We start from the raw sequence: 27,350 nt of genomic DNA, 5'->3' as shown, positions 1-27,350 counted from the left end.
TTTGTTTTGAACTTGTGATATTCGGAGGATAGGTTTTTTATAAAGTTCCGAATGTACGATGACCCAAAAATCAGAATTTGGAAAAACTTATACTTTTCAAATTTTGTCTTTGAAATAATCGGACGTTAAATTAGTTACCCAAACTTCCGAATATGGGATGTCTAACCTTCAATATGGGCCCTTGGAACCACCTGGAGGCATGGCGTGGTTTGTTTTGAACTTGTGATATTCGGAGGATAGGTTTTTTATAAAGTTCCGAATGTACGATGGCCCAAAAATCAGAATTTGGAAAAACTTATACTTTTCAAATTTTGTCTTTGAAATAATCGGAAGTTAAATTAGTTACCAAAACTTCCGAATATGGGATGTCTAACCTTCAATATTGGCCCTTGGAACCACCTGGAGCCATGACGTGGTTTGTTTTGAACTTGTGATATTCGGAGGATAGGTTTTTTATAAAGTTCCGAATGTACGATGGCCCAAAAATCAGAATTTGGAAAAACTTATACTTTTCAAATTTTGTCTTTGAAATAATCGGAAGTTAAATTAGTTACCAAAACTTCTGAATATGGGATGTCTAACCTTCAATATTGGCCCTTGGAACCACCTGGAGTCATGGCGTGGTTTGTTTTGAACTTGTGATATTCGGAGGATAGGTTTTTTATAAAGTTCCGAATGTACGATGGCCCAAAAATCAGAATTTGGAAAAACTTATACTTTTCAAATTTTGTCTTTGAAATAATCGGAAGTTAAATTAGTTACCAAAACTTCCGAATTTGGGCTGTCTAACCTTCAATATGGGCTCTTGGAACCACCTGGAGCCATGGCGTGGTTTGTTTTGAACTTGTGATATTCGGAGGATAGGTTTTTTATAAAGTTCTGAATGTACGATGGCCCAAAAATCAGAATTTGGAAAAACTTATACTTTTCAAATTTTGTCTTTGAAATAATCGGACGTTAAATTAGTTACCAAAACTTCTGAATATGGGATGTCTAACCTTCAATATTGGCCCTTGGAACCACCTGGAGCCATGGCGTGGTTTGTTTTGAACTTGTGATATTCGGAGGATAGGTTTTTTATAAAGTTCCGAATGTACGATGGCCCAAAAATCAGAATTTGGAAAAACTTATACTTTTCAAATTTTGTCTTTGAAATAATCGGACGTTAAATTAGTTACCAAAACTTCCGAATATGGCATGTCTAACCTTCAATATTGGCCCTTGGAACCACCTGGAGCCATGACGTGGTTTGTTTTGAACTTGTGATATTCGGAGGATATGTTTTTTATAAAGTTCCGAATGTACGATGGCCCAAAAATCAGAATTTGGAAAAACTTATACTTTTCAAATTTTGTCTTTGAAATAATCGGAAGTTAAATTAGTTACCAAAACTTCCGAATTTGGGCTGTCTAACCTTCAATATGGGCCCTTGGAACCACCTGGAGCCATGGCGTGGTTTGTTTTGAACTTATGATATTCGGAGGATAGGTTTTTTATAAAGTTCCGAATGTACGATGGCCCAAAAATCAGAATTTGGAAAAACTTATACTTTTCAAATTTTGTCTTTGAAATAATCGGACGTTAAATTAGTTACCAAAACTTCTGAATATGGGATGTCTAACCTTCAATATTGGCCCTTGGAACCACCTGGAGCCATGGCGTGGTTTGTTTTGAACGTGTGATATTCGGAGGATAGGTTTTTTATAAAGTTCTGAATGTACAATGGCCCAAAAATCAGAATTTGGAAAAACTTATACTTTTCAAATTTTGTCTTTGAAATAATCGGAAGTTAAATTAGTTACCAAAACTTCCGAATATACCACACAAATCATTGTCATTTGAACTTGTCTAACTTAGTTACCCAAACAAATTTCCGAATGTACAACAAAAATCATTGTCATTTATCTGCTCTTCTTTACTTTACGACCGTGACTACCTCCCAGTCCTGCACGACCACGGGTTTGAGCACCTTCAGTTTGAGCACCTTCAGTTGGAGCAGCTTCATTTGGAGCAGCTTCAGCGCTCGATGAAGCTCGAGTTCTTTTACCCGTCTTTGATACTGCCACCTTGGGCTGATGCCTCTTCGTGACTTTCTCCCCAAACTGGGCAGCATAATCTTCGTTATCCATATTATCAACTAGATCTCTAGCCTCTTTGATATTCTCAGCTGGCATGGGATCTCCGCTCTTCAAGCATGCAGTTAACATTTTGGAAACACACTTGAACCTATTCACCTGTTTTTTATACGTAATGACATAACATCAAACGGTAATTACCTAAGATTTATAGGAATAATATAAAATGAACAAAAATATAAGAACACGCACCAGTCTATCATAACCAGCTGGTTTGTCTTTGATGATACAATTATAACTTGAACCCGCCGCAGTAGTGTTGGATTTGATTTCACGGATAACTAAAGGATGTGATACCTTGTTATACCAACTCATATAGTCTGGAGAATTTTCATCACCTCGGATGGTTCGTCTACCAGTGTCGATAATGAAGTCACTCCTCTTATCCCAGTTATCAAGAACAGTAGGTGGGCCTGTGTGAACAATCGTGAGATTGTCACCACTAGAAGAACACAACTCCAACTCCAATTTGTAGTAATCCCCCATTTTCTCCAGAGGTTGATGTTGTATATACCCGTGTTGTCGCATCACCCTAGAGGGGTTGTACATCACATATCCTGTGGGGTGCCACAATGGTCCAAAATAAAGGGACAAGTCCGACCGAACATTTATATGCCCACTGACTCTATCTTCCTTGTATGGATCAAAGCATACGTCTGAGGCCTTCAATTGGTCCAAAATATCCCTCATGCGAATCAACTGCTGCTCCTTTATCCTAGAACGGTTGTCTTCAAATATATACTTTGTTCCTCTAGGAGTACCTTTGCACCACCCCGGGTTCTCTCCGGCCAACTTCAGGATAGGGAAGTGGTCATAGATCCATGCCTATATACATAAGAAACCAAGTTTTAGTAAATAGATTGTGTATATTCGGTAGTAATTTCCAAACATAATTTCCGATTATATATAATCGGAAACAAAACTGAGTAGCTATCCACCGAATACACAACATTCGAAAATATATATGGATCATTTCCTACCGAATATGCGTCATTTGGAGTTCAGTAACCTATAGCTTTTCTGGACTGTATATTCGGTTCTAATATCAAAAGAATATTTCCGATTGTATATAATCGGGAAAACAATTAAGTACCTAGCCACCGAATAACCAACATTCGGAAAATAAGATGGATCAATTCCTACCGAATATGCGTCATTTGGAGTTCAGTAACCTATAGCTTTTCTGGCCTGTATATTCGGTTCTAATATCAAAAGAATATTTACGATTGTATATAATCGGAAAACAAAGTAAGTACTTAACCACCGAATAACCAACATTCGGGAAAAGAGATGGATAATTTCCTACCGAATATGCGTCATTTGGAGTTATGGATATGCATCATATGTATTGTCTACTGAATAACTATAGAGTGATTTATAGAGTTAAAGAAAAAACCTGCAATAGAGCCACATTCCCGGCAACTTGGCAGGTTCCTAGCCTCGAAGCCTTTCTCAACTCTTCCATCAAGAATGCTAGGCATGCCGTGCCCCAAGAATAGTCACCGACTTCACGGAGAGGATCCAAAAGTTGTATAAGGTTGGCGTCGATCCGGTTGCCAGAAGTATTGGGGAATATGACACATCCCAATACACAAAGGAGATATGCGGTGGCAGCGTGGTTCACTTGCTCATCAGTTAACGTTCCATTCTTTTCCTTCTCCAAGGTGCCTCGAAACATATTCATCAAAGATGTAATGTTGATCTGTCTTGTTCTGTAACTTGCATGCCTCCTAAACTCTGCTGTTGTTGTCTCTTCATCCCAACCTAAGCACTTGTTAATTAGAGAATAAAGTTGTGCCCAACTTAACTGCTTTGTGTAGTTAAACTTCACAGTTGTGCCTTGGTCGGGAAGGTTAAGAATCTGCACAACATCATCCGGGGTGATCGTCATCTCCCCAAACAGCATATGGAAAGTATCGGTCTCAGGATACATTCTCTCCACGAACGCCGATATGGCCACACGATCATGTTCCAACAATGAATTCTCGGCGGCATTAGCTAACCCCGAGTTGGAAACAATTGTCTTGAACCTTTCACATTCACCGGATAAAGGCCACGCAAGCATTTTTGTTGGTGCGGCGGTAGGTTTGAGTAGACGGACCGCATCTTGATGATCCTATTAATACAAGTATTACGATATAACACATAGACAATACATTAATAAAAAATAGTAATTTTATTACCTCGGTTTCATATATTTCTCTGGCCCATGAGTCTTTGTATCCAAATAGCAATTTTCCTCCATCCGCTGGTAGTCCAAGGATTGTGCCTGCTGGAATACTCTTCTTCTTCAAGTGCTTAGGGACAAGATGTGATGCTTTCTTAGCAATATCCTTCCTTACAACATCTTTTCCTTTTTTGGATTTTTGGGTACCACTTGGTTGTCCTTCTTCTTCTACTCTTGCCACTGGATCAACTGGTTCAACACTTGGTCCTGCACTTTGTTGAGCGGCTTTTTCAACACTTGGTCGCACCCCTTGTTCACTGCCTTGTTGTTCAACAGTTGGTTTCACTCCTTGTTGACTGCTTTGTTCTTGTTCTCTTTGTTGAGCACCTGAATTATCTTTGGCACTCCTTTCCCTCCTAGCACTAGCTGTCACTTTCTTCCTCCCTTCTCGACTTTGTCTAAACAATAAAGAAAGGAACAATATTTACAAACTATACAATCAGAAGACAAAGTATGGAAATATAACCCGAATGTACACATTCGGACGTAAGAAGACACATATTGTTCCCGAATACAAAACAATCGGAAGCTAACTAAACATATTTGCAACCGAATATACATCAATTGGAGTTCAGAAGCTGTAAATTTTTCATCCTACACAATCGGAAGAAAAAGTGCACCTCTATAACCCGAATGTACAAATTCGGAAGTAAGAAGACACATATTTTTTTCGAATGAAAAACAATCGGAATATAACTAAACACGTTTACAACCGAATATTCATCAACCGGAGTTCAGAAACTCTAAAATTTTATCCTACACAATCGGAGGTATAAAACATTATATTGTCTTCCGAATAAATACTGGCCCCAAAATGGGATTTTTCCTATATCATAAATTTTGAGATTTTTTCAATATATACATTCGGTAGTGAGTGTTCTTCGAATACTTTGTGTCTACTTAAATATATTCGGTAGCCAAAAAATTCATTAAACTACCGATTATTAGCAGTTTGTATCCAGGAAGATATGGCCACCAATATTCGGCAGATAATCATCAAATCTTTCTCCCGAATACTGTCGATGTTCTTGAAAAATGAAGAACACGACTACATTCGGAAGTAAATGAGCATGCACATCGTCCGAATCAGGATAAATAACCGAAAATCCTAGAAATTGTTTTTCTCGATTCGACGAATTAAAGCGAAATAAACTCCAAAAATGATAGATTCTTACCTAATTGGGGCCATTTGAAGTTGACGAAGTGTTTGAGTCTCGGAATCGCCACCACCGACTACATTGCCGGGTACTTGTTCTTCGCGTTCTTCGCGTTCTTCTTCATTTGCAGCAAGAATTTCTTTATTTCTTGCTAAAATTCCAGTATTTGGATCGATACCCCGAGCAACATTTTTGGTTCTAGGTCTGTGGGTTTCATTTCTCTTATCCATTGTTTTATAATCGAATCGACGATGTTTTGATTTTACGATTCGCGGCGATGTTTCGGTTGAACGAGGAAATTTTTTTTTCTTCCACAATCGGAAGATAATATGAAACTGGAAGAAGAAGAGTTGAAATGAGTAGAATTGTTTTTGATTTGGTTTTTATACAGTTTTACCAGAAGGGCATTTATGTAACTTCAATATCATATAGGGTACCCCTTAACTAGAGTCTTTGGCTGGATATAAATTGATGGCCCCTAAATCCTTTGGGATGACCCCTAAAAACGTCAGGTAAAAAAGTCTGAAGTTCTCCTATTAATAATTCAAAAATTCTAAACAGGCCGCCCCATAAAACTCCTCCCAAACCGCCTAGACTCAGGTGGTGAACCCATCTCACCCTTTAATGGCCCCTGCTAACTTCCTGATGATGGGTCCCACCATCCACACTCACGTCCACGGTTTTGGTGTGGTTTACGGGGAGGTACGTGTAGCATTAATGTTAATAATTTCAATTACCACCAATAAAGAATACCATACAACAAAGGAAGCTTTGATTTTACCAATTAAAACACAAAAGTAAAATTTGTGACAGCACCTTTTGGTACTTTGAAAGAAAAAAAAGAACATGAAAACCACAGGAGAAGGGGAAGGCGGTAATTACTAAGTTACAGAAGAAAATAGATATTTCTTACTTTTTACCCCAAGTTGCTCCCATAAATTACCGTATTGCCCTAGTTGATTGTATATTTTGTTTTCTGTTGCAATTTTCGGTAGCTAGTTGATATGCTACTAGTTAACTAATGATGGATAAGCACTACTGCCCCTTGGGAATGGGCTAAACTTAATTAACATACGTTTGGTAAAGAATCTATGTATACAGAGAACTAGTAGATTAGATAGATAGAAAATGAAAGTTCGTTTTTGTTATTACTTTCAATTGCTTCTTATAAGGAGGACCAGTGCTATGTCCCTTTTATAGTACTCGACCAAAACTAAATCGGTGCAAGAAAGTTCAAGAAGCTGAACACATGGCGGTGTATATTCGTGATTATCCCTAAAGGATGTTTATCCTAATATTGACCAAGTCAAGCGGTTGGTCAGCCACCTGCTATAATGTGTACGCAACACTCCCTCTTAGGCCTGTCAATATATGTCCGATATGCGGAATCCGTTTCCGATTATTCGAGATCCTATAGGATTTTATCCGTTGTATCGGATATCGGATATAAGATAAAAATATTTATCGGATATTTCTTCCTTAACCTATCGATATCGGACTGGGCTATATCCGTTTGGTTAATATCCGATAGAATTAGGGGTATAATTGTAATTTTGTCAATTCAATCGATTATCAGTCAATTCAGTCGAGAACCGAGTCATTTCCTTTTCTTTTTTTCCTCCTCTTCTCTTCTCAGTTCTCGATCACTCTCGATCAATCACTCACTCAATTGCTTTGCTTATCAATCACTCACCCGCTCAATCAGGTACTGATTATCTTCTATTTCCATGTTCGATTTCTATGTTCGATTCTTATGAAATTAGGGTTTCTTAATTATGAGTTTCCAATTTACCGTTTCATAATTATGAGTTTTCAAACTCAATGAAGGCAAGAACTCTTGGAGTGATTCAATCTCACCTTGCAACGTATCCATTTTATTTATCTACGGGTATTTTGTATGTGTTCAGTTCTTATTGAAGGTGAGATTTTGCATACTCACTTTTGAGTAGGGCTGTCAATGGGTACCCATTACCCGGATCCGGAACCGTACCCTGTATATTAGGGTCCGGTTCCGGGTCCTAAAGTTGGACCCATTAGCTACTTAGGACCCGGCGGGTAATTACCCGGTTGGACCCGAATTTGAACGGGTCCAAATGGATAATACCCATTGGGTACCCGTGGGTATCGGGTACCCGTTTATTCATTCTTTTATTCATGTTTTTAGCAAAATTATAAGTATTTTTATAGTTTTAGCTTTGATATTTTACTCATTTAAATTTTTTCTCTTACATTTAATCTTTATTTAGTACATTCATAAGAAATAATAATAATTTCTTATAAAAATTACTTAAATTCAAGCTAAAAAGAGAAATATATTAAGTTTTTGAATTTTTTTAAATAGTTTTCTTTAGACCCAATGGGTACCCGGAACCGACGGGTACCCGGGTATTTAAACGGGTCCGGTTCTGGGTCCACAAATTTAGGAACCGGACCCGGAACCGTTAGGAACCGAACCCGGAACCGTTAGGAACCGGACCCGACCTTTATAAGTAGGGTCCGGGTCCGGATCTAGTGATACCCGAGAGGACCCGGACCCGTTGACACCCCTACTTTTGAGGTATGTCTCTTTGCTCTACTTTTGTAAATGTAACATTGGGGTATTTTCTCTCCACAGAAAGCTATCTATCTCCGCTTAAACCAGCATCAAAGAAAAATCTGCAGAAGAAATTGGGGTTTCATCAATTTCAAATACGGAATCAAATTTTGTAAGTATATAATGCTCCTTAATGAAATACGATGATCTTCCTTTAGTTTCATATGATTCATTAATTTCTTCCTTTTAGGTGTTCTTCAATTGTTTGTTAGTAAAAATAACGATGGCTTTTAGGTGATGGAGACGTTCCTCTTTATTTGGGTCAATGTTGACACCAAGGGGAATAAATTTTAGCTGTCTGCAACCCACTTACTAAAGTATGGTTTGTGTTTTCGTGCAGGTTTTGTAGAGTACAATTGCAGTTCTAAGGACTTGAAAGGTCGGATTTTGTTGAGTACACCTTTTGTTCAGATTGTATGCTTTTTGTTACTCCTGTATATTTGAATGTTCAGATTCTTACTTTCTTTAGTTTGTTCTTTTAGATTATGGTAGATGTTGATTTCCTTTCTCTGGATCTGTTTCGAGTGTTTGGGATGTATGTATAAATTGTATGCTTTATTTCACAAAGTGGAGGTTTATTTGTGAAATTTCTTACTTGCTGTTTGGTAAGTATTAGACATTGTTTCACATGATGTATCTTGGTTTTTTGAGTTAGTTTCTGGAGTTTTTGTGTGCTTCCATATGTATTCATGTGACTTCTGGTCGGGATGACTAGTTTCACTTTTATTTGATATAGTAGTGCTTATCTATGTTAGGTTGCAAGGTACCCGAATTGTAGTTATCCCTCTTATTTTTGTTTCTATTACTAGTTCAGAACTTCAAGAACCAGAGTACCTCAAGCTTAATTGTATGAATTAATATCCAGATTACCTCAAGTTTGAGATGAATGCTTTTTAGTATTTACTGTTGATAGTTATGAATGCTTACTCTGTATTTATTTTTAATATAGGCAATTGCAAAAATGTTTAAAAAGCCAGCCAAGGGCAAGACAGTTGCAACCTCAAAGTCAACCCCTTTACCTCAAAGTCAATCAAATGATGTCATTTCTAGGGATGGTTCACAATCACAAAGTGTTCAAGCTTCAACAATTGGCTCAACACCTGGTACTAGTAACACTAGGAGATCAACAGAACCAGAAGAGAACCCAGCTGATGATAACATGCCAGGCTCTGATACAGGTGATGAAGATAGAGAAGCTGGTGAGGATCCACTGATAACTGCTCTGAAGAAAAAGCTTAGATCAACAAGGTCATCAGTGTGGGATGAATTTGAAAGGGATTGTAAAGTAAGATATAACAATAAAAAGAATGCGAGGGAAGCTGTTGTACTAGGTACATGCCATCATTGCAAGAAGATAGTTGATGCTGGTAGTATCAGTGGTACTACAAGGTTGTCTAATCATCTAAAGATTTGCCTAGATAGACCACAAAACAAGTCTGGACAACAACAGATCTCTACTTCACTGAAAACAGCAGGTAACAAAGCTTTAAAACTAGCTAATTGGAAGTATGATCCTGCAATTTCTAGGGAATACATGATTAAAATGATTGCTAAGCATGATTACCCTCTGAACATGGCTCAACATTTTTACTTTAGAATGTATTGCAAGTCTTTGAACCCTGCTGCTAAGATCATGAGTAGAAACACAACTGGAAGTGATTTGATGAAGTTTTTTCATGAACAGAAACAAGAATTACAGTTAGTATTGGATAAGTTGACTTCTAGATGTAGTCTTACAACTGATATGTGGACTGCTAAGCATACTAAAGATGGGTATTGTTGTGTGACATGCCACTACATAGATGATGAATGGAATTTGGTTAAGAAAACATTAGCTTATATTCTAGTGCCATCACCACACACAGGAGATGTTCTCACAAAATGTATCAAAACTTGTACTCTTGAATGGAACATAGATAGGAAATTCCTTGCTTTAACTGCTGATAATGCTGCTGCCAATGGTGTTATGATGACAAATTTGATTTCGTGGCTAAAGAGTAAGGATTTTCTAGTTCTTGATGGGGAATTGTTTCACATGAGGTGTGCCAACCACATTCTTCATTTGGTTGTCCTATATGGTATGAAAGTTGCTGCTAAGTTTGTGCAATCAATTAGAGATTGTGTTAAGTATGTTAAAGCTTCACAAGCTAGGAAAGAGAGGTTTGAATTGGCAGTGTCACAGGTTAGGTTGTCTGGAAAGGCAGTTAGTATAGACGTGGACACTCGGTGGAACTCAGTTTTTGTTATGCTTAAGAATGCAATCGAGTTAAAAAAAGGGTTTGAAAGATTAGCTGTCGTTGATCATGAATTCGACTGTATACCAAGTGAAGATGAGTGGGAACAAGGGGTAGTTATTTGTAGGTGTTTAATGATATTTCTACCAGGTTTGCAGGGATGAAGTATCCAACTGCAAATCTGTACTATAATGGGGTCTATGAAGTTAACAAGTGCATCAAACAATGGGAAGACAGTGATTATGAGTATATCAGAAAAATGGGGTTGAAGATGAGGGAGAAGTTCGATGCGTATTGGCTTGAAAGTAATTTGGTTATGGGCATCGGAGTTGTGTTAGATCCTAGATACAAGGCAAGATGGGTAGAGTTTCGTTATAAGAAGTTGTATGGAACTGGATATGCAGTTGAGTATAAAAAATTCAAAACACATTTGACATCTCTTTTCAATGCGTATGATTCACAAAACTCAAATGCAGATGACTATTTTGGCGGCCGCATCTCTGTCCCTATCTCAAGTATGATGGATTCAGACAATCCAGATGAAGTATGTGATTCTGAATATGTTGATTTTATGATGGAGAACATTGACTTTCAGGTGCAGAAATCTGAGTTGGACAAGTATTTAGAAGAACCAATGCTTAACAAAGGCTCACCAAAAGATGAGTATTTGTTTGAAATCTTGAGTTGGTGGAAGCTAAATGCACCTAAGTACCCAACTCTTGCAAAGATGGCAAGAGATGTTTTGGCTATCCCAGTCACCAGTGTGGCATCCGAATCAATGTTCAGTGCAGGTGGTAGAGTGCTTACAACACAAAGAGCTTCATTGGATCCAGAGGTTGTTGAAGCATTGTTATGCTTAAGCGATTGGTTGCCAGATTTCATTTGTGAAGAAGGTAACATTTTTTTCTTCTTAAATTCAATGCATAGTTTCATCTATTATTCTTCTTAGTTCATTGTACCTATCATCTCCATTATTCATGATTCTTCGTTAATGCAAATACCTGATCAACATTTGGTAACTATTTTCCCTTCTTGTTATGATTGATTCTAACTTGTAGCAGTTGTGCCAAAATGGTGAATAGGAAAACAAACACAACAGTGGACTAGACACCAACTTACTTTAGCAGTTTTGGTAGACTTGCAGTGTTTTAACTACGCGTGGCCTACATTTGTTTTCTTTACAAATTTCTGAATAATACGGCTAGAAAATGAATACTGTGGGCCATATATGTTGCCGCTATTATAAAAAAAAGAAACACTCGCGGTAGGCGAAAGTTGAGCAAGTTCGAGTCAACACGCGGCCTAGTTCAGGTTGGCACTGCCTGATTTTCATATGAGAGTTAGTGAGACGCATCATTTTTTTCAACTGAGGTGTTTAGCTCATAGAGTTTAAATTCAACTGCATTCACCTGATGCCGTTATACTTGGGCTAACCAAATTGATTCGCATCTGGTATTTCCGCTGACCGGTGATCTACCTTACACGAGCAACAAATTTATATATCCTTGAGAATAAATGTGTGTTATAATCTTATCAGTTAACTTTTGAATAATTAATTTTAAATTTTTATGATGAGTATCTTATTCTTATATGAATGTCGACTTCAATGACTTGTTATAATGCAGATGTGGAAAATTTGGAAACCGAAGACGAATGAAGACAAGAGAGTCAGAGGATGGAGATGAGAGTGACAGAGACACACAATACTTATCATACTTTGTGTTTCCAGTTTTTACTTTCTTTAGCATTTGCTTGTGTTTCTTTTCATGTATGTGTGTGAGTAAGAGACTTACTTAGAGACATAACTACTTAAGTGTAACGTTTTATGACTGTTTATGCGTTTGAAGACAATTCAGATGGTATGTATGAGAATTTCGCCTCAGATTAAAGATTACAGATTACACTGTAAGTCTATAACTTGAATTTCATCTCTGATTACAGATTCTTTTCATTTTTTGTCACTACAGGATATTATCGGATAAATATCCGATATCCGATAGCTTAACCTATCGGATATCGATATCTGATTTTTATATCCTATAGGATATTCTCGGATATCGAATATCCGATAATGCTTAACCTGTCGGATATCGGATATCCAAATATCCGACGGATATTCTTCTATTGACAGCCCTACTCCCCCTTGGATGACCACCGATTAAAAAACGCTGTCTCGTTAAAATTTTGCCAGAAAAATTTAACTAGAATGAGATCTTGGTGGCTTCAAAATGGTGTTGATCGCCGTAAATTTTCTCCCTTTATCAGTGTTGCGTCGTAAAAACCACTTTGGACAAAAACCGAACACTTGAGGATGAAAAATGGGGTTGGTCGCTGTCGTGAATTCCCTCTTTCGTTAAAACTGTATCAGGAAAACAACTTGGGAAAAACCTGAGCTTAGAGTGAGGTTGGTCACTGCCGTGAAATACTTCCTCCGTCAAAATTGCGTCAGGAAAACCATTTAGGACAAAACCTGAGCTTATAATGAGAGTGGTCACCGCCACAAAGTTTTTGTTTGAAAAAACTGCGTCAGGAAAACCACTTGGGACAAAACCTGAACGCCCGCACCAGGAAAACCACTTGGGGAAAAACCTGAGTGCCCAAAGTTCATAATAATGCTGACACATCGGTGCTAATGTTGCCTCGTTAAAAACCTCGTCTGGAAAATCACGTGGGACAAAACCAGACCAAAGGAAAAGAGTACAACGGACGTCGTCCGATAACGGTGCTGAACACGCATATGCTGCCTCGTTAAAACCTTGACAAGGAAAACCAATCGGGACAAAACCTTGGAGAAGGGAAAATATTACAACGCGTTTAAGTCCAGCCAAAGATTCTACGAGTTTACTCCTCCTGAAGCATGACTTCTTAAAGCGGTTGGTGGTGTGGACATTTTACAGCCTTTAGAAAAACTGCTTTACCATTTGCAGTTTATGGAGGATTGACTGCAGGTCTTGCGCCAAGTGCACCACTAACAATGTACACCGCGCATTTAGATCCTCCATCCGTTGTACACCAAGTTTAGTTTGCCGCTTTTGAAATAAAAATGAAAGGCTTTTTGTAAACTCATAAGTACCGTAAAATCAATTTCATCCTCTAAAAGTGTAACTTGCAAAACAAAAGTTAGAACAACAACAAGATAATGCATGCATTATATCCATATATGGTACTTCTGGACCATAAATTTAACGTACGTATCAGATAGATCGATCACTTCCCAGTAATGGTGCTAATTTAGAAGCACGATAAGTATTACGAGTATCAAAACTAGATACTCTGGTATATACAGGCAAGTTTTATTATGCTAGCATGTCCTCGAACTTCAGGTCGAGCAAATATTTCGATTTCAGCGAGATCTCAAAAATCTAGTTCAAGCGTGGATTTTAGCGTTACTAAGGGTTCTTTCAGAAGCCAACAATGATATCATCATGTCATCCGTATTTTAACCTTATACCAAGAACATAAAATACACAAGGATTGTTCATAAATTTGTCCTCTTCAAGATGGTGATTATGACTAAATTTCAAACATGACGTAATTCACAAAGTCAGGTGGCTGCCTGGTCTAGGAAAAGTCGAATCCTTCAAAGTCTCAAATATAATCACAAAGCAAGATGCAATTAGAGTCCTTCAGAGACTACCACACTAAGGTGCATCAATATTAGGAGAATACCTTTAGTTTTACAGAACCAATCCTGGGGTTCAGCGGGAAACCCTCAATCGCACTTAAAACGATAATATTATTCTCTCTGCGATTAATCTCAAACACCAACCTGTAATTTTCAGGCCTCACAATTTTATGGTGTGAGTCGGATCCGAACATTTTCTCTTTTTCGAGAGATTCCATCTTCTACCTTAGTTTGAGGTAATATGTCATATGCCTACCAATCACAATGTCGATGTTCCTCTGCAGAGGGGTACACAACCACTATTGTAAACAGTAATCGACAATCATATACGATCTAACACATTCTCTATTGCATGCATATTCAAGAAAATTTCACAAACTGGTACCAGCTCCACTTCAAGGGATTTATTATATCTTCATCTTCAATAAAGAGTTTCAAACTTAGAGAATGTTGATCACATTCTGATAGTCTTTACAAGCACTATCTGTAGTCTCTCTTCAAGAGCACTGCATATAGAAAAGTGATTGGATTCTCTTTTAAGAGGCATATATGAGGAACTTATTCAGGCCTCAAGCGTGTTTTAACACACGACTTCGTCACTGCGAGATGCATGATTTAACCTGCTGAGACAACTTCCCGTGTATGCATCCTCAAGCAAGTGACGAACAATATTTTCCCAGAGCTACTGCAGTTATTTTTTTTAATCATGAGTAATCTCCAACACCTCAATTACATCCAATATCTTGGTATGAGAAAACAAACTGAGATAGTTTCACGCCAATATCTAGCGACAGCCAAACTTTGTTTGATCAGGATAAATACTTAATCAGATAACCTGTTTAATTGTCGACATTGCTTACTGCAACCTTTAAGTAGTGTCTGTCATCTTTATGACTTCAAGGGAAAAGTCCTTAAATTTGTCGACATAATACGTGCCATCAGGTGGCAGTCTTTCTCCCCCTGGTTAAGGTGGGAAAACCTTTTAGGTTATCATAATTTGCACCATCCTTTTATGGTGATGTTTCTCCCCCTGACTAATGTGGGAGAACCTTTAAGGTTATCAACCCTACTCTTGCCAAACTTCTGGTGGAGGGTTTCCATGCCAACTTCTGGTGGCATTTTAGTTTTCCTGATCATGGCGGAAACATTACTATCTCATTTCTGGAAACTTCTGGTTCCATAATTGCCTGATTTTCAAAGGCAATTCTGTTCATGATAGTTTTTGGGTTTTAATTTAACTACACAAAAAGTATCCCAAAAATAGTTGCAGGCTCGACAAGAGATGAGACTTTCACGTCGTTCCTTTTCGATGACTTACTTCCTTCCCCTAACGGCGGGAATACAGTCTCATCTTCAATAAGACATTACCAGCACATGGTTTTAAATGTCTTATGAATCTAAACCAACATATATAGCTAGGTGACGTTATGGAACAAATACGTAAGTTGTAAGGTTGCTTCCCAAGATATAATTGATGGTAAATAGTTGGTCGAGCAATAAACTAAAGATTCTTAAACAAAGAACTCAACTAGACCATGTCGAGTGCGCACATGTGCTAACTATATGCTCGATATAACACCAACTGGAGGCAAAGCATCAAAACCTATCAATTTACCACCAACATAAATACTTAACTGGAAAGTCTCTGCAACCACAAGATTTGCACAAACAGTTCGGCAAAATCTAACATTACGTGTTAATATAACAAGAGACCATCTAGTAGATGTGTCTATCAATACATTAAAGTATTGAAATAATTGTCCACATTGCATGGTAAATAAATCCTGCAATTTCCACCTTGAATCCTTTCTAGGAGTTAATGTTGGTGATTCAGCAGCGGGTTACCATAATGTTAATGTTAATGTTAATGAAATTTAACAACTAATTGTCTCAGGGACCAATTACACAATTTTACATCCTTATCTAATAGAAGCTTCAGGTTCTGTAAAGTATGTCCATGAGCATTTTGAATCGTCTACTTATCTTGGTAGAACTTTGGTGTCCATACTGATCATGCCTGAACATGAATAATTCAAGGGTCATTAAACTTCTGGCTAATGACAACATGGAACTCGACTATTCGAATTATCCTATGGAATACCCCATAAAAGAGAGCCTTACGTTTCTTTACGATGTGCTTCTGGCACAAAAACAAAATACTCCATAAAAATGCTCGTTTATCATTTCAAGGTGGTAATGCCAAATATTTTCAAAAACTCAACAGATTCTTCAGGAATCCGGAATATTAGAAGGCGTTAATAAAGATGACTGTTGTACCACCAAAATGATACACGCTCTTCCAGAACCGTCTATCATATTATTCGGACCCGAAATGGAGTTTCACATTTCCCAAAACCTCTACAAGGTTACAGAAATGGTTTGAAAAATTTGTGTTTGTTGTTCTGCCTAAATTTGAGACAAGTATCTCTGTCGTCCATATCTACACTGGATTGATTACTTCTGGAATCCATATCCTTTAGTGCAGATAGACGAGAGAAAATATAATGGAGTCATCAACAAAAACATTTGGTGACCATTGGATACTTCTAGAACCCAAAATTTTATGGCTTATTCCTAGAATCCATGGACCACTTCTGGAGCCTAATATGGATTACTATAGGAAACCACAATTTGCATGTTGGACTGCTTCTGGAGTCAGCAACGTCTCATGGATTACTTCGGGAATCCACCATTTCCAAAACAAAATAAACAAGTAAATAAAATAAACAAAACTCAAAACAAAGAAAACATAAGTACAAATATGGTACCAACATAATAAATCTCCATTTTCGTCCTCGGGATCGACGAAATATTAATTTACAAGTGTGCAAATGGATACACCCTTTATAGGAAAATTCCTCAATATCAGTCGCAGGTCACTTCAGGGACCGCTGATAGAAACCGGATAGCACTTTGTAACGGGTCACTTCTGGGATCGACCGGCTAGCAGAGCGAGCTTTTTGTACCCATACGATGCCACACAATATTCCAGCTTCTGGTGGAATTATTTCAAATTTCTGGAGATTATAAAAGCTGAGAAAATCAAATGTACGCTATCCTTCAGGGATGCGACAATTTCTCGCTTTACCGGTATTAAAACCGTTAGTACCATAATAGAATGATAAAGAAAATTGACAAAGTTCACGGAGTTGCGATACTTATCATCCCATACTTACCAACAATTACAAATTAAAATATATATCACGTTGATATATATATATATATGCGCCTTAATTAGGATAAAGTTCAATTTAATTGTACAAATCGAAACTTTAATCCGTTATGGTATCCTGACCACAACAAAAATAATATAGGTCAGTACAAAGTTAAGATCATATTTAATGAATATAAAACATAAAGAATTGAGGAAAGAAAAATAATCATCTCCGCAAGTTATAGATATTGCTCCCGTCTTCTCTGATAGATTAACCGAACACACCGTAGCTATCGAGCAATTCATGCTGATAACGTGTTGCAATTTTCGGTAGCTAGTTGATATGCTACTAGTTAACTAATGATGGATAAGCACTACTGCCCCTTGGGAATGGGCTAAACTTAATTAACATACGTTTGGTAAAGAATCTATGTATACAGAGAACTAGTAGATTAGATAGATAGAAAATGAAAGTTCGTTTTTGTTATTACTTTCAATTGCTTCTTATAAGGAGGACCAGTGCCATGTCCCTTTTATAGTACTCGACCAAAACTAAATCGGTACAAGAAAGTTCAAGAAGCTGAACACATGGCGGTGTATATTCGTGATTATCCCTAAAGGATGTTTATCCTAATATTGACCAAGTCAAGCGGTGGGTCAGCCACCTGCTATAATGTGTACACAACATTTTCTTGAAATTTAATGTGTTTTGTTTTCTTGTCCAGAAAGCTCTGACGACTGAGTAGGCGATTAACTCGAAGATTGAATCGGTCAACTTAGTTCCAATTTGACTCGATCTTATCTTAAATTTCTTGATTTACATTCCCTCTAATGACTTAATCCGTCTAGTCTTTGTCAAATTGAATGGAGTCTACTTTTAATTTTGGTTGTTTTACCTCCTTAACTTTTAATGTGTGTTCAGTCATGTATAGCAGGTATTGCTAGGTGGATCTGATCTTTCACTCTGTTAAAGGTTGTTTTCCACTTGAAGGTTTCAATAAGATAAGGATGACGATAATGTACCCCGACAGGACTAACGACAAACTCCTCAGGTGTGCTAGTCTTTACAAGTAAGGAATTTAACTTCAATTGCAGTGACCAACACAAACAACAACCGATGAAACAAAAGGAGATGCACACCACGTATTTGATATAAGTCTAGTAAGTTGTATATAAATAGGGGATGGTCTAATTTCAATTGGCTGTTCATCTCTTTTATGTTCCTCGTTCTCAATGTCAACTAGAAAATCCATAGGGGAGGTATCTGAGATCATAGAGAAAATCAAAAACGCTAACCTAGATGAAGATGATCAAACTAGAAGAGTTTCCTATCAAATTACAGCCAACTATGCACAAGTGGTCTGTTAGCCTTATTGCATTGTGAATTTCCTATGGGAACTGACAAAGGAACTTACAATGGCTTCGGGTCATGGTCATTTTCAAATTAGACGACGGGCCACCAATTTGTTCATCTTCCGGTTTTATGATTGGGATAGTTACAATACAGTGTTGGAGGAAGGACCTTGGAGTGTTGATGGTTACCTAGCTGTTTTTAGAGAATGGAATACATCCATCAATCCAGATAATCTTGATTTTCTTACTCAGCAATTTTGGATTGACATCAAAAAGTTGCCGCCAGAGTTTCTTAATGCTAAGGTTGAGAATCAAGTTGCAAGTATACTGGGTAATCCACTCAAGCTTATTCCGGAGGATGGCAATCCAACTGATACCAATGCTGTAAGTGTTCTTATTGAGTTTAATATCTCCAATCCTATGTTTAGAGGCTTAATGGCAGAAAAAGCAGCTAAGGTAACTCAATGGATACCTATCCATTTTCAAAGACAACCCAGAAACCTTGTCTTGCATGCCTCATTCTTGATCATAATGAATTATAATGTTCTGATAAGTCCGAACATGTGAAAATTATTGGTAGCTATATATTTAAATTTGGAGAAGATTTTGGTGAGGTTATTGACCCTAGAGCTAATAATCCCTAAGTATAAGCAGGGAGAGAAGATTCTTATTTCTTCTAAGAAGTCAAGGGATAAAAAAAGGTTGGAAAAGAAGCCATTTCAAATCCCAGAGGATGGTTTTCATGTTTCCACCATCTATAGTGTCTCTGAACAAGGTGCGGAATCTTCGACAGCTAGAAGACCCAAAAGAAATAGAGAAGGCTCAGCTACCAGTAGTTATGCTAGTACTCCGGTACATGTACCTATTCAACAGAATCCAGTTCCAGCCCAAATATCAAGTACATATCATCAGGAATGTATGCAATCACCCTGCTTTGGGGGTGAACATAGAATGTATCCAAGTTTTTTTCGGCCAATCCCTTAGCAAGGAGAGTGGGACAACCTTCTGGGACAGTATTATGGGAACTTCTCAACAGAGCAGGAAGATCAGGTTTTCACTCTCACCTCTTATTCCATATTAAACTTTCATCCCTTTCATTTTATTTCTTGTTTCTATAGTCTTCGATTTTCCTACTGCTTCTTTAAAATGTGTATCCTTGCGTGGAATGTCCAAGGTTTAGGCAATAAGCATACTAGAATTCACTTGAAAGATTACATTCACTACCATAGTCCTGACATAATCTTTCTTTCGGAAACTAAACAACAAAATAAAAATGCTCATTTCTTATTGCAAGCTATGCATTACCCAAATGTTTGGTGTCATAATACCAAATATAGGGATGGAGGTCTAGCAGTGTTATGGAAGGATGGATTTAAAATAGAACTCATGCATTATACAGATCATATGGTCAACTTCATTCTTCATACTGGTCCTAAGAATCAACAATGGGTACTTACCTGTTTGTATAGCTCTTGTTATCATGAGGAGAGAATTAATCAATGGCAAATAATTGATGATATGGGCAAGCAAATGGATTTACCGTGGATTATAATAGGGGATTTAAATGTTACCTTATCATATTCTGATAGGAAATCTTTCTCAACTCATAAGTACTCAGCTCCAACTATAATTCAGAATATCATCTCTAACTGTGGTCTTCAAGAGGTTCCCTTTACCTGTCATCCATTTACATGGTCAAATCATTGGAAAACTACTCAGTAGGCTCAGGCCTGATTAGATAGAGCTTTAACTTCTAATCTTTGGATGTCACTTTTCCCAAATGTCATTCTTAATCATCTTATCCCAGTAGGGTCCGACTATGCTCCCATTTTATTATCAACTAACCCTCATTATGCTAAACTTTATAAGCCTTTTCGTTTGTATGAAACTTGGACCAAGCATGTGACGTTTAAGTCAATGATTCAGCAAGAATGGGCACCCAGATCTCACATTTGATCAGAAGCTTACTCAGGTTCGAAAAGGCATACAAAGATGGAAGAATGTACATTTTGGTGATATCGATGCTCGAATTCTAGAAACTCAGCACCAAATCAGATTGGCTCAAAGTTCAACAGACACCACTTCAGACAAATTAACAGAGTTACATCAAACACTTAAACATGGTACCAGGTTAAAAATGATATCAGTTATCAACAATCCAGAGATAAAGTTTTTCACAATCAAGACAGAAATCCAAAAAAATTTCATGCCAGGGCCAATTACAAACGGAGAAGAAACCAAATTGATTCCATTAGAGATGAACATGGTAACTGGTATATAACAAGAGCTGAAATTCAAGATCTGCTACTTCAGCATTTTAGTACAATTGCCACTTCATGTCATCCACCAAAAGAGTCAGGCATTTATAAATTACTTGCGCCGTGTATTTCTCAATAAGACAATGAGGAGCTTACCAAAATACCAACAAGGGAGGAAATTCGTCAAGTTGTTTTCCAGGTCAGAGCTTGGGATGCCCCGGGACCAGACGGATTTCAGGCAGGATTTTACCAAGTTTGTTGGGATGAAGTGGCAGATGATCTGGTAGCCATGGTGCAACAATTTTTTAACTCAGGCAAGCTTCTGAAGCAACTCAACTACACAGATTTTCAAAGAAGCTATGTGTAGAAACGCCATCAGATTTTCGACCTATCAGTTTGTGTAATATTGCATACAAGGTTATTTCTAAAACTCTGGCTAATCAGCTGAAGAATTACTTGATAAGATTGTTTCTCCCTAGCAAGCAGCATTTGTTCCTGACAGGAATATCCTTGATAACATCATCATCGCTCATGAAGTAGTTGCTTATATGAAAAGAACTAAAAGATTATATGGTGCAGTGTCTATTAAATTAGACATGGCGAAGGCCTTTGATCGTATGGAATGGGGGTTTGTTATCAAAGTGATGCAAAGCTTGGGTTTTAATGAAAAATGGTGCCATCTCGTACATCAATGTATTAGCACAACTTCAATTTCTATCATTATTAATGGATCTCCCACACCGTATTTTGAACCAACACGAGGTCTTCGACAAGGTGATGCTTTATCGCCATATATTTTCATTATGTGTATGGAGGCTTTTAGCAGAATGTTGCAGGCTGCTGAAGTTTCGGGAGCAATAATACCACTTAAACCAGCTCTTAAAGGTCCTAGTGTTTCTCATCTGTTTTTTGCCGACGACTGCCTCTTATTCTCCTCAGCATCGGGAAATTCAGTTAACAATTTGCTTCAAATTATTCACCAGTTCTGATCTGTGTCGGGGAAAATGGTTAATTTAAGCAAATCAAGCATACATTTCAGTCATCATATGAGTGAGTTAGATAAAGAAGATATTGAAGCTCTAGTCAAGATGAGAAGGATGCCACTGAAGGAAACACACTTGGTATTCATTTATTTGTTGGGCGTAATAAAAATGCTTGCTTTGAAGAAACATTGGATAAAATGGGATTTCTTCTCCAATAATGGCAGGGTAAGTTGGTCAACCATGCAGGGAGAAGCACTTAAATCCAAGCGGTGGTAGGCTGTATATCCCAGTATCAAATGAGATGTATGTATGTGCCAGATACATCCATCAAGAAAATGGAGGCTTTACAGCGCAATTACTGGTGGAATTAACAGATTAACAGAGGTGGATACTTCATTGGATGGAGGGACTTAAATCATCCAAAACGTTGGGGTGGTCTAGGTTTTAAAAACTTAAGATGTTTCAATGAAGCATTGCTTACAAAATTAGCACGGAGAATGATACAGGAAAAGGAGGCTAAATGGGTTCAACTATTAGAGGCAAGATATTTCAGGAATTCTGATCCTTTGTAATAACGAAACATGGCACTTGGATATGGAATGGAATTCAACGAGGGTTGCAGTGGCTTAAAATATTTCATATCTGGGAGATAGGCGATGGTTCAAAAATTCCTTTACAGGGTCAATGGTTTGGATCAGTTAATCAACGGAATTATCAACATCAAGTACTTAATGTTCCTAATGCTCATGCAACTGTAGATGGTTATATTGATCATACAAACCGCACATGGAGATTGGATAAGTTACAACAAGTTTTTTCTGATGAGCAACTTCAGCAAATTGCAACCATCAGTATCCCTCAACAGCCAGCCACTGACAAACTTCGTTGGTCGCTTACGAGAAATGGCCAGTTTATAGTTAACTCAGCTTATTTGGCAATTTTGGGTCAGCAGATTAAACAAGTGGTTCCAAAACAACAACAGCAGATGTGGTTACTGATTTGGCACTTAGGGGTACCGTATAAGTGTCAGATGTTCTATGGAAGTTGGTGAAAGACATATTACCTGTTGCAGCAAGATTTCAAAAGATGGCTGCTCCTGCAAATCTTAATTGTGTAATGTGTATGTCTCATGTTGAAACATCAACACATCTACTTCTCCAGTGCCCTTCCGCTGAAGCTATTTGGTCAGGTGTTTCCCAAGAAAATTTTCACAATGCTACTGCATATGGAGACATAAAAAGCTAAAATACAAGCATGGATTGATCCTATCTCTTTGGTCTCCAAAGAAAGAAGTGATCTTATGAATCTGGCTGTGATAACCTTATGGTTCATCTGGAAAAGCAGATGCATACAGTTTTTTGAGAGCAAACGTCAGCCTCCAGGGGTTCTCAGTCAACAGATTTTCTCCTTCTGCTATGCTCATAACATTTGCATTCATCCTAAGTCTAGTAACTTGCACAATAATAGAGCTAAATTAGGCAATGTTATTAATACTTATTGGAGGCCACCTCAATATCCATGGTTGAAAGTCAATTTTGATGTATCCATACTTCCATGTACTAACTTTGCTGGATTTTCTCTTGTGATTCGAAATCATGTAGGCGAATTCGTGGAAGCCATGGCCTGGACAAGAACAGTCAGAGATGTAGATCAGGCTGAAGTTTTGGCTCTGCAAAAGGTGTTAAAATGTATTCGAAGTAATGGTTTCAAGCAAGGTTTTTAAATCGTAAATCGACACGTAAATCGGTTTTTCATTTTCTTGAATCGAATCGTATGTTGAATCGTGAATCGTAGATTCATAGTTCATTTTTGAAACGTATATTTACTTACAAGTAATCTTCAATTACGGGAAACATTTAACAAAAGTCGCAAGCAAGTGTTTACTTTCAATAATTGTTGCGTTAGTAACTTCTATATTTCATGTAGTTTGAATACTAATCACAACAGGAAGCTTGGTTTGGTGGTTAGTGAATAGGTGAACGATCTGGGAGGTTTGAGATTCAATCCCGGGCAAGTTTTTGAATTTCGTGGTACGCTGGTACAACATTGTATCGGGGAGATCTCGGTTTCAAATATCGATTTTAAATTTATATCTATAGTTTATATTGTTTCACACAAAATTAGACAACATTAAAATGCATCAATTTTAGAAAAACAAACAAGTTCATTCAAAACATAAGAGCCATTATATGAAGTACAAATTGGAAAAAGGGGAGCAACTTCACAACTTTAAAGTTCACTATCTAGAATGAAAATTAAACGCAAACATTACATTTTTAATCAAAATCATTTGATTCATCATAGATATCATAATCTTCCGTAACTCCATCATCTCCACCAAGTAGTCCATAATTAGAGTCCAACATCAAGTCATCAGTATCATGTCCATCATATTCAGAGTCAGTTGGATACGTAGATTTGCGTCGTGAGCTACAAGCACCTTTACCAACGACTGGCATATTTTTTTCACCAACAATATCCTGCAAATCATCCAAAATAACATCATCTCCTTGTACAACAAAGTCATCCAAATTCTCTCATCCAGAAAAATGGGATCACGAGCTTTTGGATCATCATTATATTGACTGATTTCTTTGTATCGACGCTCCAATTTCTTGTTATATTGAATAAAGACACTGTCATTCAATTTCTGTTGCTTTATGCAATTTCGCTTCTTTGAGTGCAACTGAAAGACGAAAGAAGCATAGGGAATAGTATCACACTCTTGAAATAATAAGAACATAGGATTAGACAAGAAATTTATATTTATCTAAATCTCATGATGCAAACCAAAAACCACTAAAAGAATTTGTAGTACCCAAACATGGACTTGCTAAACCACCTCCAAGTGATCTACCAGTCTACATGATATACTCCTAAAGGATGGAAAAGTTAAATATTAGTCAAAATGTGCTAGAAAGTGACTATCAATAACATAAGGCAGTAAAAGGATGTCACCATAATCAACTCTGCTAATCCCAAATCCTGAGTGAAAAGAAAATCTGCTACTGCAGTGTGTGATGCCCAGTGTAAAGGAACAAAATCAAACCACAGAGAAGGAAATCTAAAGCAAAAATGTATCAAGATTTAACAAATAATTCATCAAAGAATAATTAGATACAAATCACAACAAAACAAGAAATTAACATTCAAAACCCTAACTTCTTGTTAACAGATCGACCATCAATTGAATCTCGCCATTGACATTAAGAAGAAAAAAAATTTGGCTGCCAAGAAGGGTTTCTGAAGATTTTTCTGCCAAAAATTTCGATGAGATTTAGGGATTTTATCCTTCCCTTCATTTAAAATTCCTAAATTTCCCTGATGTTCACAAAAAATTCCGAATCTGTCACATATCGGGAAAATCAGACTGTATCGTTTCGTATTTATCGGCTAAATATCGTACCGCGATATTTGTGTTTTCGTTTCGCTATAACACCGGTACACGAAATTCTGTTGATATTTCGTCCGGTACGAGCGAAATTGACTACATTGGTTTCAAGCATGTTCAAGTGGAAGGGGATAACAAGGAAGTTATGGATGCTGTACAACAACATACAAGCAACAATATACGATGGGAGGATCAGCATCTTCTATCTGAATGTATTAGTGTTTATAAGGAGTCTTCTTATATAAAAGTTGGGTTTGTTAATATAGTTTGCAATGGGGTAGCTGACGTGTTAGCTAAGTATGTCTGTTCTAATAAGTGTAATCAGAGGTGCGTGTTGGATCCTCCAAATATTATACTTAATCATATGATTAAGGATAAATTTAGTGGAGATCAGTGTCAGGCTACTTCCGATAGCTCAGTCTGATAAACTTGTATCTTGTATATTAGTTGTGCTTGCTGTGTGATGAAGTCCTTGTATTCTGTGAGGTTGTGTCTCTAGTTCAGCGCTTGTAAATCAGGTTGAGTTTAATAAAAGATCACTTTCTTCAAAAAAAAAAAAAAAAAGTTTTCTTGTCGTGGTTAAACCAAAATGCCATCTGTCTATGTCTTTAAATATGGGCACGTGTTCCATTTAATTAATCAATATAAATTTAATTAGGCGAGAAAAAATGAATTTAGGATAAGAACTTCTCCAATGGAATGTATGTGAAGATAAATTTCTAAGTCCACATAGGATGGACATCCATTGTGACACACCGAAAAATTACGCCTTTGGCGCATTGCCCCGCAGCCCTTAATAACTTCCCCGATGCGCCATGATGAAGCTACGATCCAGGCCTTAAAGCTAGGAAAATTCACGTTCATTCGCCTTTGCAAGCATGCTCGTGGAGCATGATGCAGCCAATTTAGCTTCCACACCGTTCCAACTCACCCTTGTCCGCTAATGTAAGGCCATAATGCCAACGCCAATGCATTTTGCATGCATCACTGGCTTTGCCTCTACATAGGAAGTTCATCACTTAATTTCCTATCTAGCTGACCAACCGTCATACCGCCAAGTCTTATCCATGCGTAAGCCTTGGACTTTGGAAAAGGCCGCACCAATCCCTTGCCATTCCCTACCTTATCTCGATTACTAAATCTACGTAGCTTGATAGGAAGTATGAGCATCCACTTGATGGAATGCAACTAAGTCTCATCAAGCATGGCCGCAATCATCTCTTGCATCGAACTACCGAGCTTAGATGATATGAGGGGCCAACGTGCTGGACTGGAAATGCTGCAACTCATTGCGGCTGCCTACGTACCCTTCCTTACTCTAAAGGGACCAAGCACTGACCGTAGCTCATCCTCTAAAGGGACCAAGCACTCTAAAGGAAAATACTCGCCTATGAGTCCACTCCGCACAAGTCCCTAGAGTTTTCTCGGAACTTGCTCTGATACCAACTGTGACGAACCGGAAAATTAAGACTTTGGCGCGTTGCGCCGCAGGCCATAATAACTTCCCTGATGCACCATGATGAAGCTACGATCCGGGACTTAAAGCTAGGGAAATTCACGTTCATTCGCCTTTGCAAGCATACTCGTGGAGCACGATGCAGCCAATTCAGCTTCCACACCGTTCCAACTCACCCTTGTCCGCTAAAGGGTGTAAGGCCATAATGCCAACGCCAATGCATTTTGCATGCAACACTGGCTTTTCCTCTACGTAGGAAAGTTCATCACTGAATTTCCTATCTAGCTGACCAACCGTCATACCGCCAAGTCTTATACAGGCGTAAGCCTTGGACTTTGGCAAAGGCCGCACTAAGCCCTTGTCATTCCCTACCTTATCTCGATTACCAACTCTACGTAGCTTGATAGGAAGTATGAGCATGCACTTGCTGGCATGCAACTAATCCCCATCAAGCATGGACGCAATCATCTCTTGCATCGAACTACCGATCTTAGATGATATGAGGAGGCAACGTGCTGGACCGGCAATGCTGCAACTCATTGAGGCTGTCTATGTACCCTTCCCTACTCTAAAGGGATCAAGAACAGACCGTAGTTCATCCTCGAAGGGACAAAACTTAAGCCAACTCGTTTGCAAGGCCCGTAGACTAACAAAAATGGTAATAGCCTGGTCCGTAGGCCATTCCATCAAGATGCACAATGATTATGCATCATCAGGTCCGCGACATGGCATGGTGGTTCCTAAGCATCAAATGCCCTCTTCGCAAGGCTAAGAAGCTATAAAT

At 37.9% G+C, this 27,350-nt stretch overlaps 1 protein-coding gene across 2 annotated transcripts; it reads left to right on the top strand.

Moving 5' to 3' along the window:
• Positions 1-17,880: 17,880 nt before the first annotated feature.
• LOC113344096 lies at positions 17,881-23,564 on the top strand. 2 transcript variants are annotated; one of them, XR_003357655.1, is made up of 3 exons: positions 17,881-18,862; positions 19,133-19,528; positions 23,321-23,564. XR_003357655.1 is itself a non-coding variant. In XM_026588136.1 (2 exons), the coding sequence occupies exons 1-2, from the start codon at positions 18,542-18,544 to the stop codon at positions 19,460-19,462; spliced, it is 651 nt and encodes a 216-aa protein (XP_026443921.1). In that variant the 5' UTR covers positions 17,881-18,541; the 3' UTR covers positions 19,463-23,291. The 2 variants fall into 2 exon arrangements, 1 of the variants encoding a protein (XP_026443921.1); XM_026588136.1 differs by lacking the exon at positions 23,321-23,564 and having other exon boundaries at positions 19,133-23,291.
• Positions 23,565-27,350: the final 3,786 nt, after the last annotated feature.

Source organism: Papaver somniferum, unplaced genomic scaffold (genome assembly GCF_003573695.1).
Source record: "Papaver somniferum cultivar HN1 unplaced genomic scaffold, ASM357369v1 unplaced-scaffold_73, whole genome shotgun sequence".
NCBI classification, from domain to species: domain Eukaryota; kingdom Viridiplantae; phylum Streptophyta; class Magnoliopsida; order Ranunculales; family Papaveraceae; genus Papaver; species Papaver somniferum.
The sequence above is the reverse complement of the archived record's forward strand: the minus strand, read 5'-3'. Positions and strand labels throughout refer to the sequence as shown.